Genomic DNA, 21,213 nt, shown 5'->3' on the forward strand with positions numbered 1-21,213 from the left:
TTAGGGAAGGAAATCTCATTTTTACATGGTCTGACCTGCCTGTGACTCCAGACCCACAGCAATGTGGTTAAATCTTAACTGTCCTCTCAAAAGGCCGAAGCAGCCAAGCAGTTGGCTCCCCAATACTACTTCAAGGATAAATAACAAATATTGAACTTATCAACACCCCCTACATCCCAAGAATGACAAAGGAAATCTCTGATTAACACATTCCACAACTCTAGCTCTCTTCAGAAAACAAATATTACATTTAAGTCTAAAAATATTACTTAAAGATAAATAAACTGGTAAATACCAAAATAATAAACACAATTCTAGAAAGCATAATTACATTTTTATTTATCTAAAGAGAACAATCATTATGTACACACATTCTTGTATGGTACATAATACAGTTGATTACTTGCATGGATAATACATATTCTATTTTGTCATATTTTCACAGATTAAAGATGATACAAGTTAACAGATCCACCTTCTCATGCTTTTCACATTTATGGGTGAGCTGTTCCCCAGAATGATCTTAATCCAATGTGATTTCACATCACGATACAACAAACTTAAACAGCAATGGTGTTTAACTTCTATTTTATCAGAAAGAAAGGTAGACCACAATGGAAGGCAACAGCTTACATTTATTTATGTCGTAGTCCCTAATGCAAAAGAGGTCCCAAATTGTGTCAAGGATCATAATTGGAAAAGTTGTCACCAATTTGAAGAAAGTAGGGTGGATGAATAGAGAGTGAGAGATTCCAGGAGGATTTGTTTTTATTCAGCCACAGGGTTTGGCCTTCACTGACTGGGCCTGCATTTTTGCCCATCCATAATTTCCCAGGGGGAAGTGAAGAGTCAGCCATATTGCTGTGGATCTGGAGTCACATGTAGGTCAGACCAGATAAGGATAGCAGATTTCCTTCAATTATGGACCAGTTGGATTTTTCTCCCAGTAATTGGCAATGGTAGCATGGTCATTAGACTTTTTTATTTCTCCCCTTTCAAATATGAATTCAAATGCCACCACTTGCCTTGGTGGAATTTGAACCTGGGTCCCCAGATTAATAGTCTAGAGATAATACCATTAAGCCATAGCCTCCCCATTTCCAGAGTCAATGGCCAAGGTGGTTGGAGGCTTTGCAATGAGAGGAGGACAAGAGGCCATCGTTCGAAGAACAATGACTCTCAAACACAATTACGTGACGTCAGTTTTCAGACGACAAGTTGGGCAATGTGCCTACTCATTCTGTGCCCAATGTCCTCCAATGGAGAAAATGAGGACTGCAGATGCTGGAGATCAGAGTTGAGAGTGTTGTGCTGAAAAAGCACAACAGGTCAGGCAGCATTCGTGGGGCAGGAGAATCAAGGTTTTGGGTATAAGCTTCTTCATCAGGAATCAGGAGCCCTATTGAAGGGCTTATGCCCAAAACGTTGATTCTCCTGCTCCTCGGATGCTGCCTGACCTGCTGTGATTTTCCAGCACCACACTCACAACACTGTCCTCCATTCACCATATAGATTAGGCAGTGATTGTAATGGATTGTTCTGGAGCCATTGGGTGTGAAGATCGGAGACCCAAAGCCTATCTAGGCTGCTTGAGGCTGAATGGCTGCCAGTTGATCATGATCCATGGTCTGTGTTCTCAAGTAAAAAACAATTTGAGGCCATCAGCAAAGCAGGTAACAAATCGTGTTTTTGATCAGCTGAATGTCGAAGCAGGAAGAGTAGAGTAATTCTTCTGGCTTCCTATTATAATTGTCAACTGCTGCCCTACACTGTTAGCAAGCTAGCTCCTCCCTCGCTGCCACCCTCCCACACCCAACCTCGATCAGGTGACCCCTCCTCTCCAGCTGCCTGTGTCCTTCTCCAGATTAGCCTCTCAGACTATGACTGGTGACCCCTGCTCATGACCTGTTGACCCATGAGGTACATTTGAATCAGAGATCGTTGGGTGTCCTTTTGATGAAACGATTCATGCAGGGAGAGCTCCCCCCACCCCACCCCCACCAATTTAATATCATCCCATATTGCCCCATCACTCACCTATCCCTGACATGCATTGGCTGATCTTCAACATCTGAAATTTAAATTCCTAATGCCTTTCTTTAAATTTCTCCACCATGTCTCTGCAACTTTATACCATGAACCATTGCCACAAAACGACAGCCACGAGACTCCAACCCTCTTGTTCTAGCCCAGAGATGTTGAAGGCGATCAGGAGACAGAAGGCTGTGATCAGCTGACAGGTCAGGGCGAGGATTGGTGGGGAGCATTCTGAATTTATGTAGCAGATTTCACACACTGCCATTACCAAGATATGTCCCCATTCATTGACTCAAGCCCCTTCTGTAACCCGATGCTTATACCTTGCAGGCACTGTAAAGGTTTGTGGCAATGAGACTGTATCAGACAAGACCATTAGCCTTGACCTACACTGTATGAGATGAAAGGACCACACAGTAACATACCAATGAGTGGATAATCTAGTAAGGCAATGAATACTTCTGGAACTTGTAGGAGTTGCTATTTCCCTTGAAATTTATCGACAAAAACAGATGAATAATAATGGAAGGTCATCGGGACTTTACCCTCGGGGTCATCTGTAAAAAGGGAAAAGAGAGAGAAGTTGTTATGATAGTCCTGCCAAAATTAATGTTCAGTATGCATTAGCATTTATACCCAATGTTCAGTCCATTGACTCTCAGACTGGACATTAAACTGTCAGAAAGATGAAAAGTGAAGATAGTTCTTAGTTTTGTCAATCGAAGCTGCGGTTAGGGAGCAGCAATGCCCCAGATCTACTCAGAGGGCCACTGCACTGCACTGATAATGTGAAATGGGGCCATTGAAGTGGAACAAGTCATCCAAAACATGGTGAGAGTTCAAAATGATAAATGCATGCCACGTCAATGAGGGACAGTGGGTTAGGTAACTTCTTTCTAAAAATGACAGCATCTGAAATTCCTGATGAAGAGCTTAAGATCGAAACGTTGACTCGCCTGCTCCTCAGATGCTGCCTGCCTGGCTGTGCTTTTCCAGCACCACACTCTTCAACTCTGATCTCCAGCATCTGCAGTGCCCACTTTCTCTGTGTGTAACTTGCTGTCATGTTTAACCACATATCTCTAGTATCACAAATGCTGCTTATTCTCCCTCTGTAACATCATCAAACATCAGCTCATGCTCAGCTGACCCTCTGCTGAGTCCCACCTCTATGCCTTTGTTAATTCTTGACTTGATCATTCCAACATACTGGTCATTCTGCAATAGCATGGATTTCGTTAACACAAATTTGCTATAACGTGATTGACAATTTGGGGACACTGTTTCTATCGCGTGAACTTTTAAAGCCAGTATTGGTTATAATTGGTGATTCTGACCATATTAGTTTAAACAGTGTTACTATTACGCAACTTTCTTATAACACGAGATTGCACGAGAATGCAACTATAGATTTGATTTAGATTTATTGCCATATGTATATAAAAACTCAATGAAAAGTGTCTTTTCACATCTTATATGCAAAGTGTTGCCATGCTCCAGTGCCATCATGAAACACTGAATATAATGCAGGATTTTACTGCAGTAGGGTTCACCTTACTCTCTTCTTCTTGTTCCTGCCCCATTACTGCTCTTCCAGTCACTGCTTGACATCAGCCAGAGCCTCTGTAACAGCTTCTGCAGTCCCTGCTGTGTGTTACCAATCCTGTAACCACCACATTTGAGCTGGAGCCATGGGCCTGGGGATTTACGGGTTCCGTCCCTCCTGTACCCAGTCTAACACTCCTCCAGACCCTGCTGCCTGTCATTGGGGTCTTCTGCCATCCTTTCACCAAAGCTTCCACTCCTTCGGTCACCCAGACTTAGCTGTGGACCTGGGGCCTTGGCTCAGCCTGTGAGTCCAGGCCGATTCGCAGCCAATGTCGACATTCCACTCTCCAATAATTTTAAATTCTCATCCTTTCCTACCATGGCCTCGCCCCTCTGTAACTTTCCTGATCCTGCAAACACTCCGAGATTCAGTTGCCATCCAATTCTGATCCATTGATCATCTCTGATTTTATACACTCCATCAGTCGTAAATTTGCCTTCAGGCTCTAAATCTCTACAATTTTCACAATAAATGTTTCTGCCTCTCCTCCTTTAAGAAGCTCCTTAAAACTAACTATTTGACCAAACTTATAGTTATATGTCTGTTATATTTTGTTAGATAATACATTTATGAACCACCTTTGGACAGTTTATTTGCTAAGGAATCATATCATTGTTACATTGCAGACAGAGTTTGGTACATTTGTAAGAGCTACAATAATTAAAAATCATGGGGGTGGTGCAAAGGTGGATTGGTTGAGGAAGTTGGGCATGATCTTACTGAATGGGAAAGCAGGCCTGAAGGGCCAAATGGCCAACTCCTGCTGAATTTCTCATGCTGTTATAAATACAAGTTGCTGCAGTCGAAGACCTAAAAGATTGTGAATGGGTTGGAAAAACAGAGAGAGGGTGAAAATCAAAACAGGAAGTACCACTACTATAAGAGGTTGTGGTCCCCTTGGCCTGCTCAGTGCTGTATGGTCTCCCACCTACCCCTCAGATGGGAGTGAGAGAGATAATTCTGGGTCTGAGGAATCCACAGTTGGGATGAAAGACCAAGATAACCTGAAACATTAACTCTGTTTCTCCCTCTGCAGCTGTTACACTGAGTGCTCCCCTATTTCCTTTCAGTTTTCACTTCAGAGTTCCAGCACCTGCAGTGTTTTGCATTTGTGAAGCCGCTGGGGATGTGCTGGAATCAAACAGCATAGAAGGAAGCCCGTTGTGACTGGACCTCCTCTTTGAAAGAGCTATCAAAGTGACCTTACAGCCTCCTCACTGTTTCCATATAGCATCGTAGATATTTCCTTTTCAGGTTGATATGCTAACCCATTTTGAAAGCTCTCATTATATCGCTTTCCAGTACATTCCCGATCAGAGCAACTCACAGCCTCAAGCAAAAATATCCTCATCTCCCCTTTGATTCTTCCACCATTTAGCTGAACCTATGTCCTTTGGTTACTGAGCCAGTGCAAATTGTGGATTACTCTCACGCAAAAAGCGAAGATTTATAGGTGACCATTTTGATGTTTCACAATTAGAAGGTTTCTGGCACATTTACTGTCACTGTCACATGTTTGTCCTTTGAAACATCTCACTGATGCTTGCTGCTGGACAGTTTATAAAGGCTGGACCAGACTCAGGATATCATACCCAATCACCTAGTCCCCACCTCGTCTTACTTCCCTCTCTCCCTCTGCTGCCAACTGCACCAGAGCAGAGACCTGCCAGATTCCTTCTTGTACCAAGATTGGGGACTCACTCTCTCAGTAATAACACTTCAATCGAATCCTTCGATTCCAATAACATTGATGGAAAACCTTACCACCATCAGATGACCATTTTTGCCTTTGAAGACTTGTGATTCATGTCCCGATGTGAAATCGACGATACCTTCCTTGCCCGGCTGAATCGTGAATTTCAAGCTGAAACAGGAAATTTAGAAACAGAGTAGGATATTAAAACTTCATGGAATTTTGTATATATACAACGGTAAATACTTAAGAAGGGAGCAAAAACTAATTAGAATATGCAACACTTTTTTCTGGATTTATTATAAAGTTGCTGTAATACTTTGTTACAGATTCCCCACTTTACTGTTAGTATGAGATTTTCAGATATACTCCCAATGTTACCTTCTCATTATGAAGTTTTGTAACAGCTTGGTTATACAATTCAGTGATCGCACTGCCTCATCCTCATTATAACCTTACATAAAGAACTGTGGATGCTGGAGATCTGAAACAAACAAAAACAGAAATTGCTGGAGAAACTCAGCATCTGTGAAGAGAAAACACAGTTAATGTTTCGACTCCAGTGGTCCCTCTGTAGACCTGGACATTGGTTTCTCTCTTCCCAGAGGCTGTCAAACCCGTTGAGTTTCTCCAGCAATTTCTGTTTTTGTTTGTCTTCGTGTAATGTTCTCTGCTATAACATCCTCCATTACTTCTTCAGTCCAGTACAAGACTCTAAGTTACATAACTTTCTCTTATGTGTCCACTGTCATTAGAAGACTCTCAGTTTAATGTTCTTTTCACATTAACTCACATAATCACGTCATTATCATTCACACTGCTGTCTGCCATCAAGGGCTCTGCGGAACTTTCATGATTTTGCTACTACCTATGTGAAACAGGTAATACAGCCATGATTGGTTACTGCAGTGATTCAAGAATGCCTATTACAATCAGGATAATGAGAAATACCAGCCTTGCCTATAATGCCTAGATCCTCAGATTGACCATTTTAAAACCACTGCCCCATTTGTCACCAGAATCTCTCCCTGCTAGCCCATTTAGAGCAATCAGGTTGCATTCTTAAAACTTCGTCCTGAACACTTTACCTTCTATTGGAAGGTTTTCTTTTTTTCAAGTTCTATGTTTGAATCCTGGTTTGACCCACAATGCCACCTACCTCCGCCATGAACAGGAGACAGGAGCCCAGTCTACTGCGTCCGGGATGGAGATCAAACTCTGAGGCAACAACCTGCCCCATGCAGGCTGCCCAGCCAGCCAACCAACCAACACAGTCAGCCCCCACAGAGTCCCTGTTACTGTGGCAACATGCACTTTGACCTTTGTGTCATAGCCTGGGGCTATGGATGGTGATGGCAATTTCTTTCCATCACATGTTTTGCCCAGGAACCTCTCCTGGTTTTACCACCTGCCACTGGTACACAGTGGAAAGATTTCAAGGCTGATACTCAACCTGCTTGACCATAATATCAACATACTCTACTTGGCCACCGAGTGCTGAGGTGGGACTCCAACTGGAGCTTCTTGCTCAGGGAAAGGGGCACTGCCGACTGAGTGACAAGAGTTCCACTTAATTTGCAAGTAATACAAGATCTTTGCTGCCAAGTCAGCAAATTATTCAGAAAATGGAAGGACTGTCCGGGGAAATCTCAGCCTGTGCTGTTTTAACTGATGGTGATTGGGAAATGCAATTGGCCTGAATGCTTCTGAGCTAGCAAGGGGTCAAATCAGCCAAAGTTCTTCCTCCTGACCATCATCCAACATTGCTGCTGAGAGAAACATTGGGCTTGCATACTTGGGTCAAACCCAGGTACATGGAGGGAAGCCTTCTGGATTCAGAAAGGTTGCCTGGATTCAGACTGACAAGTCTAACATGGCTCGATGTCTTCAACATAATCCAACAGTGATAATGTCACAATAAAGCAGATTGATTTGTCAAAGACTGTGTGGGGGCAACAGAAGCAGACCCCTCTGGTCTATTCTGTTGCTCAGTCTGATCACAGCTGATCTGTATATTAACCATGTTTAGTTCCATAACCTTGAATACCCTTGCTTTACATAAATGCAACTATCTCAAATTAGAAACTCTCATTGTCCCTCATCCTGATTTGTTTTATTGAAAGGGAGAGTTCCAGAACTTCATTTCCCCTTGTGTAAGGAGGTGATATTATCTTTGAATAGCCCAGTCCTAACTTTATCCTTTTGATGTGGACTCCCCATAATGAAGAAAAAGGTTTTTCTCTATCTATTGTAAATGTCTTTAACACTTCACTAGATCATTCCTCTGAGTTCTACCCTCAAGGGAATCCAAGTTGAGTCTATCCTCACAGTTGAACATCTTTTATTCAGGTATTTTCATAATAACAACAAAGTCCTATGGATGTTAGAAATCATAAATAAACTTGAGTCGTGGTGGGCTAAGAGGCCTGTTCCTTTGCTATACTGAATTGAAAAAAAACAAGAATGCTGGAGAAACTCAGTAGGCCTGACATCATCTGTGGAGACAGAAACTGAGTTGAAGTTTCAAGTCCAGTATGACTTATCAGAACTGAAGATATTGGAGATGAATCTGTTTTCTGAAGCAGAGTCATGCTAATAACTATGTTTCTCTTTTCGTGAATGTTGCGTGACCTGCTGAGTTTCTCTAATACTATCTGTGTTTGTGCGATAAACCTGTCTTTCTGAAGAGCTTTTTTTGTACCTACCTGCCCTGGACGATTTTGAAGCTGTTTTGCTTGCTGGCTATTGTACAGAGTTTGGTCACTGTCTCAAACACATAGTCACACTGTAGAATGACATCTCCCTGTATACATGAGACAGACAGTCAGTCCAAACCCAGTGGATGAGCCACCACCACCAACTTCCCTCATGTGGCATGCGACTTTAACTTCACTGATGTGTGCCACTGCAGAAAACATGGCAGAATTTCACATGGAGACGGTAGCACCACTTCTTGACTTAGATGTCCACTCACAAAAAATGTTTGATAGAACTGTGGAATCCCTACAGTGTGGAAGCAGGCCATTCAGCCCATCAACTCCACACTGACTCTCTGAAGAGCATCCCACACAGACCCATCCCTGTAACCCACCATATCTCTGGAACCTTGCATTTTCCAAGGATGATCCACCTAGCCTGTGTATCCCTGGACACCACAGGGAAAGTTAGCATGGCCAATCTTTGGACCGTGGGGGGAAGCCAGAGCAGCCGGAGGAAACTGTGCAAACTCCACACAGACAGTCAGCCTAGCGTGGATTTGAATCAAGGTCCTGGGTGCTGTGAGGCAGCAGTGCTAACCACTGTGCTACTGTCCTCATCCAGGTCCAAAGTGAGATTTCCCACTTACCCTTGACTGGAAATGCCTGAGTTGTCTGAACGGCTGTTGGACCATTAGTTGGCTTGGGTAAGATTGGCTCCACAATCCTAACAGTGCCACTGGGCATGGTGGCCACTGCTGGGACTGCAGCTGGTCTCGACAATGATTGTCAGTGGAGTCAGTTAAGGATGTGAGTGATGGGAGGGGAGGGGTTTCATCAGGGCTAGTCGGGCAAACCCTGGTATAGTGTTGTGTGTGTGCTGTCATGGGAGGCATGGTGAGGCTGTGGTACTGCTATAGGGGAGTCCTCCATTGAGCCCAGGGAGGGACCATTCCCAAAAAGGCTTTCAGAGTGGTGCTGCCATCTGATATGGGCACTCCGCATTGATTGAATATCAAGTAGCTTTATGTCCCTGCTACGTTCTCCTCCCTGACTACCAGCTCCAGAGGGATTGGGGATTGAAAATTCCGGTCTGTGTTTATAATTCACCACATGGTTGAATTCCTTACTCTCAGGCGTTGAGAGAGCGAAATCTTTCTTCCTTCCCTAAGCCCCAGTGAGAAGGGATTATTTTAAGTCACATAGGAATGTAAAGAAGGAGAGACCATGTACTGTTGATTTGAATTGATTTGATGTGATTTATTGTCATGTGTAACTAAGTACAGTGAAAAGCTTTGTTTGTGAGAGTACAGGAAGATCATAGTTAGCAAGGACATACAGATCATAGGGATAAAAAAAATACTTGGACAGAGTAAGGCATACAGGTTACATCACACAGGATATGTGAAAGGGAAGAACAACATTAACAAGATCAACATTATTTGGCCTGAATGAACTTGTTGACCAATCAAACCTCCATCAATTTCACTACAACAGACCAACAGAAGTCATTTCATGAACTGGTGTAGAATGGCACTGGGTAATAAGTAAGGTTACTCATCTCCCTGACTATACACAGGATGGATACATTTAGAAAGAGGAGTTAATGACACTAGCCCCCAGGGAGTAGGAACAGGAGCACACCATTTATCCCCTTGAGCTCGTTAAATCTTTCAGAGAGATCATGACTGATTTGCAACCCAGCTCCATGGACCACCTGTGCCCTCACTCCATTTACCACTTGTGCCCTTGCCCCATGTAGCCATTGTCGTCTTATCCCTTAACATCGAGCATGGGCTAGATGGGACAAATGGCCTCCTTCTGTGCTGCTAATGACTCTTGCTGAACAAAGGTCTATCAATCTCACATTTTAAAATGAACACTTAATCTATTGTTATTTGCAAAAGAGAGTTCCAAATTGTGTGTTGAAGTTACTTTGACTCTGAAAAACTTAGGTTTGATTTGTTGACTGTCTAACCTTGTTTGAGACTGCCCATTCAGTTGAAAGAGTTTCTCTTGATCTAGCCTATCTGTTCATCATAATATCATGAAGACTTTGCTTACGTTTCCTATCCTGCTATCATACTTTGGGTGCTTTAGGAGAGTTCCCGAAACATCTGTCAGTGCTGGGATTAATGCTGCAATGAGGAATTGAGAGAAACGGTGTTGAGGTTGATTTTAACTTTGGCTTTATGGCAGGAATTCACAGGAATCAGTTCCTCTTGAACCCACGTGAGGCCGCAGTGAATTTAAGCTCTTGAGCTCAGTACCATAAGGCTGCTCCACTTCCGGTCTGAGCGGGAAATAGGTTGAGGGAAATGGCAACATTTCAGGAATTGTACGGATCCTAGCTGCCTATTGGCACAAAGCTGGGTATGAGGATGGAGTTTGTTGGGATGGTCTTGTGGGAGGGATTGGTAGGGTCTGGGTGAGGAGTAGCCCCTGGGCAGTGGTGGTCCAAACATTCCTTGTGGATCCCAGAGGAGATCCTGTATCAGGAACATGCACAGCTAGACAACAAAATAAAGCTCCAGAGGAACTCTGGACACTGTTGATGTATTTTATGGTAATTTTGATAAACTTCCTTTTATTATTAGTTTCTAGACAGTTTTTGTCTTTACTTGCCCCCTTCAATTGACATTAGTTTCGCCTTCGTTCTCAATATAACTCTACAAGGAATCTCTCAGGTTAATTCTGATTTGTACGGCTGTGGGAACTGATCAGAAATGGCTCATAGATCAGATGGCAGTTATTGTTATGGACCAGGCCAGACCCCCTCAAAACATTTCAAGAAAGTAGCCCAGACCCTAACTTTTCTCGTTGTTTTAAGCAGGTGCATAGTGGATATTTCAGGAGTGATGCAGCTGGTCAAAACCACTTAGTTTAAAAAAAGGCAATTTTTATGGAAGATTACTGAATGAAACACAAACAAAAGAGAACAGAATACAGAATAGCATAACCTATCCAAAAACCCAACAGATTATCCCAATTTAATGATGCTGTTCCAAATACTTGCAACAATCCCCATAAACACCCCTTGGCAAAAAAGGAAAATCAAACTCAGCTTCTTACAGGAGAGAGAGAGAGAGAGAGAGAGAGAGAGAGATGGCAGGGAGATTCAGCATGGAGAACCTTCTTTCATGTAGCTGTTTCTTTGACCAGCAGCCTCCAAATGGACTGACTGCTTTCAGTGAACAGCCAGACTGCTAAAACCCAAACCAAACCAGAGTAAAACTGAGCTGGGAGAACTGGCCACTCCCCTTTCATTGTACAATTTTGTTTTTAAACTTAATAACTTCTTCAAGCCAGACATTTTGAAACTTGTGTCTCGTAAAAAAAATTTTGAAAAAAAACAAGGACAGCACAATTTTGTTAAAGGAGCAGCATCATCACATTATACATATAATCTAAATTGGCCTTCCATTGAACTCCATGCAAGTCAAATTAATGTGGGATTTATGACAGCATCTGATCCAATTTTGCCCATTTTATATTGTTAAACCCAAGTCAAGAATGGTCCCTACATCAATGAGAAGGAAATAAAGAGGTTAGGAATCCTTACTTTCTGATTGTTGTTCTCACAAGGAACGTGGATGACAAAGACCCCATCACTAAGGTTGCTAACAGACACACCTAAAGGAGACAGAAAAATGGAGGTTGTCAACACAGTGAGATCAAAAATGTTCAATTCCCACATAATACCTGAGTATGGTATTATAGGATCAACAGAATCAGGTTACAACACAAGAGGAGGCCATTCAACCGACTGTGTGTGTCTGCGCTGTCTCTCTGATGGATCAATTTGCCTTTTTAATTTATTAAGATTTAAGAGCTTGCAGCATTGTCTTCATTTCTCGTGGCCTGGAATTCCCTCCATACGTTTCCACCTTCTGACTTTGTTTTCTTCCTCTAAGAATGCTTTTCAAAATCTACCTCTTTGATCTAATTTATTTTTTTCGTCCAATACCCCTTTACATGGTTCGAAGTCAAACTTTATGTACGAAATCTTCAGTAACCCATTTTAACCCATTTTAAAGTTAAATGCAGGTTGTTTACCTGTTAGAGTAATTGGGCTATTTAGCAAAAGTATTTTTCATCATCTGAGGCCAATATTTGACAGAAATGTTACCTATGCTTTTAGTTGAAATCATACAACAGAGGTATTATATAAATGTAAGATGTGGCTGTTAAAGAATAGGGGTGGGGCACTATGGGCTTCAGGAGAATGACCTTTGGCCTCTGGGATCAGAGTTGTATTTTGTGAAATACAAAAATATCCAGACGTCTGTGGCAACTGTGGGTGTGTGTATCGGCTGTAATTCGATCTGGAATACAAACAATTACGAAAGGCACCAAAATGAGGGGGGCATAATCCAGTTTTCAATTGTTCACATTCTGCCTATGTCTCTGGCCCCATTATACTGCCCACACTGCCAAGGGCCATACAGCTTTGCTGGCCAAGGCTATGAAATCACATGACGTAGATGGTCATTGCAGCCTTACCCTCCTCTATTTCGCCCAGTGGGAAAGCTCAGCCTGAGCGTTTCAGACAAGGGGGTGAGATTACATTGAGCGAGGCGTTCAAAATCACGCCAGTCTGTACTGAGTAGATAGGGAGAAACTGTTCCCGTTAGTGGATGGAGTGAGAAACAGAGGCTGCAGACTCAACGTAATTTGCCAATGAAACCATGGTGACAGGAGGAAAAACAATATTTAGTTGTAGCGAAAGGAGAGGATCTGGAACATGCTGCCTCAGAGTGTAGAGGGAGCAGAGTCAACTGAAGCTTTCAAAAAGGAATTGGATTATTTATCTGTCAAGGAAACATTTGCAAGAAAACAGGAAATAAGGGAGGGAAATGGCTCTAGACACTCCCATTGCTGTATCCCCAACTATCAACATCCTGGGGATACCATTGACCAGAACTGAACCAGTCATATAAATACAGTACCTAAAAGAACAGGTTAAAGCTGAGGAATCCTGCAATAAATAGCTCACTTCCTCTCTCCCCAAAGCCTGTCCACCATCTACAAGTCAAGAGGTGGAAGACTCTACACTTGCCTGGATCATGCAGCTCCAACAACATTAACACTCTGTAGTAGCAATGTGTACTATCTACAAGAGGCACTGTAGAAATTCACCAAAGATCATTAAATAGCAGCTTCCAAACCCATAACCAATTCCATCTAGAAGGACAAGGACAGCTAATACATGAGAACACCACCTCCTGCAAGTTCCCCACTGGGCCACTCACCATCCTGAGAGGAAATCTTCCTGCCTCTGATTTCCCTGTCACACAGCAGCTGACAAGAACCAGGATTGAGGAGGATTTAATGGCCGCAGGTGGGGAAACTCAGCAACACAATGACATTGGCTGAAGGGCTTGGGGAGGTAGAGACATTATGGAATGAGACATGGGCATGGAATAGAGGGGAGAGTATTTGTGGGAATGCATGAGAGGTACAAGAATGGAGCAAGGGTGGGATGGGAAAGGGATCGGGATGAGAGGATGAAAGGAATGGGAAGGATAAGACATGGGTTTTAAAAGGAGTACTATTCCAAAAGAGGTACAAATTGCACTGTTTCTATTTTGTAGCTTCAATCAATGTATTAAATATTATTTTCCCCATTTGGCCTGACCTTGAGCTGCCACATGGTGCAGTGGCTGTAGTCAGCAGGTAAGTTCTAAAATAAACCCATCAGAGGTTTGCTGAAAACAGTGACCAGTTACCTTTGAGAGTTGCATATTCGATTTTCTGTTTGATTTTGTCTTCTTCAACAATATAGGCTTTTGTCTGCATCAAGAGCAATTGTCTAGGTCTTGGTTTGAAACCGTTTCTGTTGTATTTGATGACAGGAACACCATACTGTAAGCAAGTAAGCACAGATAGAATCAAATACTCACAACCATCATCAGGCCTCTGCTAGTAACACCTTTCCTGGAACTCTTTCATATCACTCTCTTCGCCTGCAAGTCACAGTGGAGGAGTGATGATAATCTAATGATAATCTGCAATATTTTCATCAAAAGCAAATATGTTCAACTTGGGGAATCTCTCCTTCTGGAATGATTGGTGAATGATCTGCTCAATGTCAAACCGAGCCATTGAGACCCAGTGGCTCTTCGGTGTGATCTTTGGTTGATATTGTCCTATTTAAACTCAGTGACAGTGCAGTGATTAGTTCCAGTCAGACTTGGAAAGCCATCAGATTTGGAGATCTAATGGCTAGGCCACAGGAGCGCATACTGCAGTTTTTTGAGAAGCACAATGTGCACTTTGCCCTGAGGGAGTCTAGCAAGGGAATAAAGGAATCCCTGTTTTTACAACAAGTGCAGCACTCGGATTGTGAACTCACCTCCACTGAATCTTCCCAAGAAATCCACTGCTGCTAGATGAGCTGTCGATATTAGCAGCTACCTTCTGGAGGTGAGAGGGGATGTTTAAAAAAAAGTGTATCCTGACTGTCACATTAAACAGTGACATCAGTTTAATTCCGGCTATAAATCTGAGCTATAATGTGCCATCTGAGTTCGAACAGCATTTATCCACAATGCAGTGTATTCAGGGATTCTCTTCCGAAAGGATAATGCCCACTCGCTGTCTAACTCACATCACGCACTGCTGAAATCTGGCAAGTCAATATGGATAACCCTTTAAATGTGGCAGCCCAGAGTACACAGCATCACGTGCCCCTGTACAAGAAGGGTTGTAGGGATATTCTAGTTAACTACAGACCAGTGAGCCTGACGTCAGTGGTGGGTAAGTTGCTGGAGAGGGTACTGAGAGATAGGATCTATTTATATTTGGAAAGAAATAAGCTTATCGGCGATAGACAACATGGTTTTGCGCGGGGGAGATCGTGCCATACCAACGTGATAGAGTTCTTCGAGGAAGTGACCAAGTTGTTAGATGAAGGAAGGGCTGTTGATATCATATAGATGGACTTTAGTAAAGTGTTTGATAAGGTTCCCCATTGTAAACTAATGGAGAAAGTGAAGTCATATGGTGTGCAGGGTGTTCTAGGTGGATAAAGAACTGGTTGAGAAACAGGAAACAGAGAGTAGTAGTTGAAGGGAGTTTCTCGAAATGGAGAAAGGTGACCAGTGGTGTTCCACAAGGGCCAGTATTGGGGCCATTATTGTTTGTAATATACATAAATGATCTAGAAGTGGGCACTGTCGGTCTGATCAGCAAGTTTGCAGATGACACAAAGATTGGTGGAGTAGCAGAAAGCATAAGGGACTGTCAGAGAATACAGGAGGATACAGATAGACTGGAGAGTTGGGCGGAAAAGTGGCAGATGGCTTTCAATCCAGACAAATGTGAGGTGATGCATTTAGGCAAGTCTAATTCTAGAGAGAATTATATAATGAATAGAAGAGCCTTAGGAAAGGTTGAAGGGCAGAGAGATCTGGGAGTGCAGGTCCATTGTACCCTGAAGGTTGCTGCACAGGTGGATAGAGTGGTCAAGGCGGCATATAGAATGCTTGCCTTCATTGGATGGGATATTGTGTTTAAGAGCTGGAAAGTCATGTTAAAATTGTACAAGACATTGGTTCGGCCGCATTTGGAATACTGTGTACAGTTCTGGGCGCCACGTTACCAAAAAGACGTGGACGTTTTGGATTGGGTGCAGAGAAGGTTTACGAGGATGTTGCCTGGTATGTAAGGTGCTAGCTATGCAGAGAGGTTGAGTAGGTTAGGTTTATTTTCACTAGAAAGAAGGAGATTGAGGGGGGACCTGATTGAGGTTTACAAAACCTTACACCAAGGTGTTGTGGGCGGCACAGTGGTTAGCACTGCTGCCTCACAGCGCCAGAGACCCGGGTTCAATTCCCGCCTCAGGCGACTCTCTCTGTGGAGTTTGCACATTCTCCCCGTGTCTGCGTGGGTTTCCTCCGGGTGCTCCGGTTTCCTCCCACAATCCAAAAATGTGCAGGTTAGGTGAAATGCTAAATTGTCCATAGCGTTAGGTGAAGGGGTAAATGTAGGAGTATGGGTCTGGGTGGTATACACTTCGGCGGGTCAGTGTGGACTTGTTGGGCCGAAGGGCCTGTTTCCACACTGTAAGTAATCTAATCTAATCAACTCCAGAAAAAAAAAATCATGAAGGATATAGACAGGGTGGATAGAGACAAGCTTTTTCTCAGGGTGAAGGATTCAAAAACAAGACGTCACGCTTTCAAGGTGAGAGGTGGAAAGTTTAAGGGGGATACACACAGTAAGTACTTCACACAGAGGGTGGTGGGCTTTTGGCACGCGTTGCCAGCAGAGGTGGGAGAGGCAGGCACAATAGATTCATTCAAGATGAGTCAGGACAGATGAGTCGTTGGGGAGCAGAGAGATATAGATGCTTCGGAATTGACCGACAGGTTTGGACAGTACGTTTGGATCAGCTCAGGTTTGGAGGGCCGAAGGGCCTGTTCCTGGGCTGTAAGTTTTCTTTGTTCTTTGTTCAATAACTGTGTGCACAGAGTGATTGTACCATGTGAGGACCATCATGTTGTCACCTTACACCAAGGTGTAAGCAATCAGCTGATCAAAATAGCATACATTCATTTTGTGGCAGTCACGAATACAGTTTTTACTTTTAGAAAGTCCAGCTAAAAACCGAGGAAATTTACTTCACAAAAGAATGCAGTGTAATGGAAAACATAGAGACAATTTTAACCGAACATGCTGTGATACACATGGGGTCAGATGCAATGCTGATTTTACAACCCGAGTGACTGTTGAAGGTATAATGCAGAATGATCTGGGTGTAAATGGTATTTCCATAAGGTTCCTGTTGATGAGATAGGTTAAATTAATCTGAATCTCTGCAGCATCTCATCCTTATAACCCAGCGCCTCAGTAAGTTATCCAGTAAGTTTGGGACCACTTGCTGGTCTCCTCAGAGTCACTGCCTCTTCAGTTCTGTCTCTCACATTCCCCTTGAAATGGTGACAATACTTGCTAGGCTCCTTTAACTAACGGAGACTGTTGTGCTGCAGTTACGACATAGTCCTGGTTAGCCAGGATATGCCCCTCTCTTACCACCTGCCTATCAGAAAGATTTGCAAGTTGATAACCAACCTGTTGACTGCTTTATCAATGCACCTTGTGTAGCCACCAAGTCCTGAGATGGGACTCAAATCTTCAGGCTCAGAGGCAGGGTCACTACTCTGTGCACCATGAGAGCTCTGACTATCTCTGTAATGGTCTGCCCTGCAGACAAGGTATGACTGAATGAAATTTGGAATTTTACCCTGAGCCGTTCATGTCGGATCAGCTGAAATACCTTCGGGTTGATGTCCTGTTCACCTGAGGATGGAAACACAATGTTACAAGGAGGAGGAGCACATGGAATTTGTTGCCCAGTAGAAGTGCAGTGTGTACTTACGAAGTCTGCTGTCACTAAAGGGTTTGGTGACACTTTGTTGGTAACCCTCTTTCTTCCCTTTAAACAGTGTGCTGGCCACAACCTTTTGCTGCATCTGTGTAATAAAGGCAGTCACGTTAGAAAATGAAGGATGCGTTAATTCTTCGATGAGGTACTATCTGGTACCACACTAAACAGCCTTTCCTGTGAGCGCCATAATGAGTGCCATTGATCAGTGAGACAGCAGGGAGCATCAGAGCTTAGCTCAATCCTGCCCTCACCCACATTTTGCAAGTAACACCTGTCTATTGTCTGTGGCTATCATCAAAGGTGGCTGAGATTCTGCCCACAGAGCCCAATAGCCTGTCACTATGCCATCTGTATTCATGTCACCTCAGGGTGAGACAAGAGAGGAGAGTCACCGTCCTGGTATGGGGTGGGGTTGTGCAGGGAACAAAAATAAGGGGGAGAGTGATATTTCCATTTGTGGCTTATAGATGGCAGGCCAGCTGGCAAACAAAACAAACATCTTCTGTCTTGCAGGCAGCAATAGTTCAGTTTTTGGACTTCGTGTCAATTTCAGAAATCATCAATAATCCAACAGACATCTGTACAGCCAAAAACAGCAGAAAAATTTCAATAAAGACAAAGCTACGTGTTACCAGATTGGCAAGATGTTGTGGTTACTGAGCATCTTACACAAACAGAACTAGCTCCTTGGGATAAAGGCTGAGGAAGTGTGGCTCACATACAGACAAAACCACTCTTCCTGCCAAGATGTTATTTTATTGTGAATTGTCCACCTATCACTAACTGTACACAGGCCTACAAACATGGAACAAGAACAGTCCTCTATGCCCTTTGTGGCTACTCCATCATTCAATAACATCATGGCTGATCTGATTTTAACCTCAACCCTACAACTGTAGAGCAAGGAGCAAAGAATAGGAGAGTGGTCCCATCAGCCTGCTGTTTCACACACTCAGCACAGGCGCACAGGACTGAGTAAAGTCAATCTCTGCTACAAGGCTCTACATCTGAGATGTTTCTTTCCTCAGGTTATATATGACAGCAGGTATGTTAGTTGTTGACTAACTCACCGCCCTCCACCACTGAGAAATCTTGTCCTATTTGGTGCTAATTACTTTGCTAACCAATGAGCTTGTTGGCAAATTTCAATCTGTATCGAAGCCTCATTCAGGCCTATCAGCTGTCAGCAGCTAATTGGTCTTAAAGACCATTAGTTGAGGCCTCATCTTCAGGGGATCCAATGGCAGGGAAGTTAGATTTATACTTTTGCTTCTCCTGGGGTGAAGGGAAGTCATGGTGGTGCCAGATGCAAGGGACTGGGGCTGACTTTCGGAGGCCACCACTTTGCCTCCAGGTTGTGTCAAATGGAGACCCCCTGACCACCCCAAAGTGGCAGGCAGGTTGACCCGGGTACCCCATCAGGAAAGCTGGTACTCTCCCCAGCTGCCCGGAAGACAGGTAATCAGGGAGTTGGAAAGTTGAGACACTTAGGTGGCCATTAATTGAAGGCGAGTTGAGAAAGTCCCCACTCAGCAAGGGTGAGAAGTCAAAAAGAGGTCAAGCATATCTCCAGGGGCCACTCCTTCAACCATTTTGCCTTCTCGCCACAGCTGCTATGGGGGGGGGGGGGGCGCAGGGGGCGCGGGGGGCGGGTGTGTGAGGGTGTGGATGGGTAGAATGTGATTGCAGCCTGAGATTTTTAATTTGTACACATCCAGAAATGGGCGTCTAAAAAGACATAATTACCTGCAGCTTGTGTTGGGCAGAAATTCCCCTGCAATATTTCTGAACCAACGTGCGCTTGTGCAGTTTCTGTAGCAGTTCCGAGGTCTGTCAGAGCAGAAAGTTTAGAAAAGGTTACTTTCCTTTTGTTGACAGCAACAGTGTCCTGTCACTTGTCACTTTTACTGCTTTCTGTGTTAACTCTCACCAAGTTAAATGGACAATCTACCAGACTTCCCTGGTGAAGTTCTTCAATTGACCACTAGGTGGCCAATCTCAGCAGCCCATTAAATCTCTCTCCATTGAATATCACCTTCCATCTTGTACAACCAGACTGAAAACCCAACATGGTTCCCTACAACCATCCCTTACAAATTGTTTTATGGGTACTTCCTTTAAGTGCACAGCCCCCTTTGACTCTTTTTTTGCATGGCCTACATCTACATCACTGATTGAGGTCAGAGCTTGCCAACTCTTCACCCATAACCCTGGGAATCGGCAGCAATTACAGATTTCATCTCTGGAATATTGCTCAGCAAAATTAAGATCAGAAAATGTATGTTGCACTTATTTTCTCTAAATGCTTTGGTTTTTGAAGGTATTTGGAGAGGGAGTAAAGGACTGCTTGAAACTGTGTGGGGTGGGGAGAATGATCTGAGGAAAATTCCAGGACTGTCTCCAATTAGAGTTTGCAATACTGAAGCTCAGCAAGGAAAAATATTCAAATTCATATCACCTACAATAAAAGATTTAAATTCATACTGCTCAGCCCAGTGTGCTGTTCAGCATGAGACAGTCATATAGTCATAGAGATGTACAGCACGGAAACACACCCTTGGTTCAACTCGTCCATGCTGACTAGATATCCTAGATAAATCTAATCCTATTTGTCAGTATTTGTTCCATATACCTTTAAACTCTTCCTATTCATATACCCATCCAGATGCATTTTAAATGTTGTTCCAGCCTACACCACCTCCATCGACAGGTCATTCCATTTATGTACCACCTCCTGGATGAAAATGTCACCCTTAGTTTCCTTTTAAATCTTTCCCATCTTACCGTAAATCTATGCCCTCTAGTTTTGGACTCCCCCAGCCCCGAGAAAAGACCTTGTCTATTCGCTCTATCGATGTCCCTCATGATTTTATAAACCTCAATTAGGTCACCCCTCAGCCCCTGACACTCCAGGGAAAACAGCCCCAGCCTATTCAACCTCTCCCCATAGGTCAAACCCTCCAATTCTGGCAACATGCTTGTAAATCTTTTCTGAACTCTTTCAGGTTCACAACATCCTTCCTATAGCAGGGAGACCAGAATTGAATGTAGTATTCCAATAGTGGCCTAACCAATGTCCTGTACAGCCACAACATGACCTCCCAACTCCTGTACTCAATGCTCTGACCAATGCACTTGTCAGAATAGGAGAGAACCTTGTTGCAAAGGGAAATGAATCACTTCAAAAATCTCTCATGAAACTACTATTGCTGCTCATTTTCTAACAGGTTTTCCAGTGGTGTGGTGTGTTACAGTTCATCTAGAGAGTCTAGCAACATACACTTTTACCTATATGTTGTCACGTGGAGTTACAAATAGCAATGACCAGCATCTCCAACTTTCTCTTCAACCCAGTTGACCAGGAATCTCTCCTGCTCTTAACCAGCTGCCATTGACAAGTAAGTGTTAGAAAGATTTCCTTGTTATGTGAACACACAGTCTGTGCTTGAGGTGGGTCATGAACCCTCAATTCTCCTGCACTCACAATGAACACTCACAATGCCATAAATTAAGGGAAAGCATTTGCTGTGAAGCTGTCACCCCAGCCTTTTCCTACCGTCTGCAGGTAGGTCGGAGGTTTGAGCCATGTCTTTTTATCCAGAACAGTCTGCGGCAGGTTTTTCCTGAGGTTCATCAGATAGTTTGACCGAGCAAAAGCCAAGAAATCTTTATTTTCCGGGCAAGCTGGCTGATTTCTGAGCATGAAGCCTTTTATAAATCTGAAGGGAAGAAGCAGAATTGCAAGAATTTTAGAGGAAGATTTCCTAAAGGGACGGTATTCTTTAAA

General features: G+C 43.4%; 1 protein-coding gene across 2 annotated transcripts in view; it reads right to left on the reverse strand.

Annotated features, from left to right (window-relative positions):
• Positions 1–1,446: 1,446 nt before the first annotated feature.
• myo1ha (myosin IHa) overlaps positions 1,447–21,213 on the reverse strand; it is a 143,903-nt gene continuing 124,136 nt past the window's right edge. For both annotated transcript variants that reach the window (XM_072587875.1, XM_072587876.1), the window contains exons 24-32: positions 20,983–21,145; positions 19,173–19,256; positions 17,418–17,511; positions 17,283–17,338; positions 13,765–13,900; positions 11,598–11,668; positions 8,045–8,142; positions 5,411–5,510; positions 1,447–2,594 (exon numbers count right to left, since the gene is read on the reverse strand). In XM_072587875.1, coding sequence (XP_072443976.1) covers positions 2,568–2,594; positions 5,411–5,510; positions 8,045–8,142; positions 11,598–11,668; positions 13,765–13,900; positions 17,283–17,338; positions 17,418–17,511; positions 19,173–19,256; positions 20,983–21,145 — 829 coding nt within the window. In that variant the 3' untranslated portion in view covers positions 1,447–2,567. The remainder of the gene's footprint in view (positions 2,595–5,410; positions 5,511–8,044; positions 8,143–11,597; positions 11,669–13,764; positions 13,901–17,282; positions 17,339–17,417; positions 17,512–19,172; positions 19,257–20,982; positions 21,146–21,213) is intronic.

The sequence above is a fragment of the Chiloscyllium punctatum genome, chromosome 17, assembly GCF_047496795.1.
Source record: "Chiloscyllium punctatum isolate Juve2018m chromosome 17, sChiPun1.3, whole genome shotgun sequence".
Taxonomy (NCBI): Eukaryota; Metazoa; Chordata; class Chondrichthyes; order Orectolobiformes; family Hemiscylliidae; genus Chiloscyllium; species Chiloscyllium punctatum.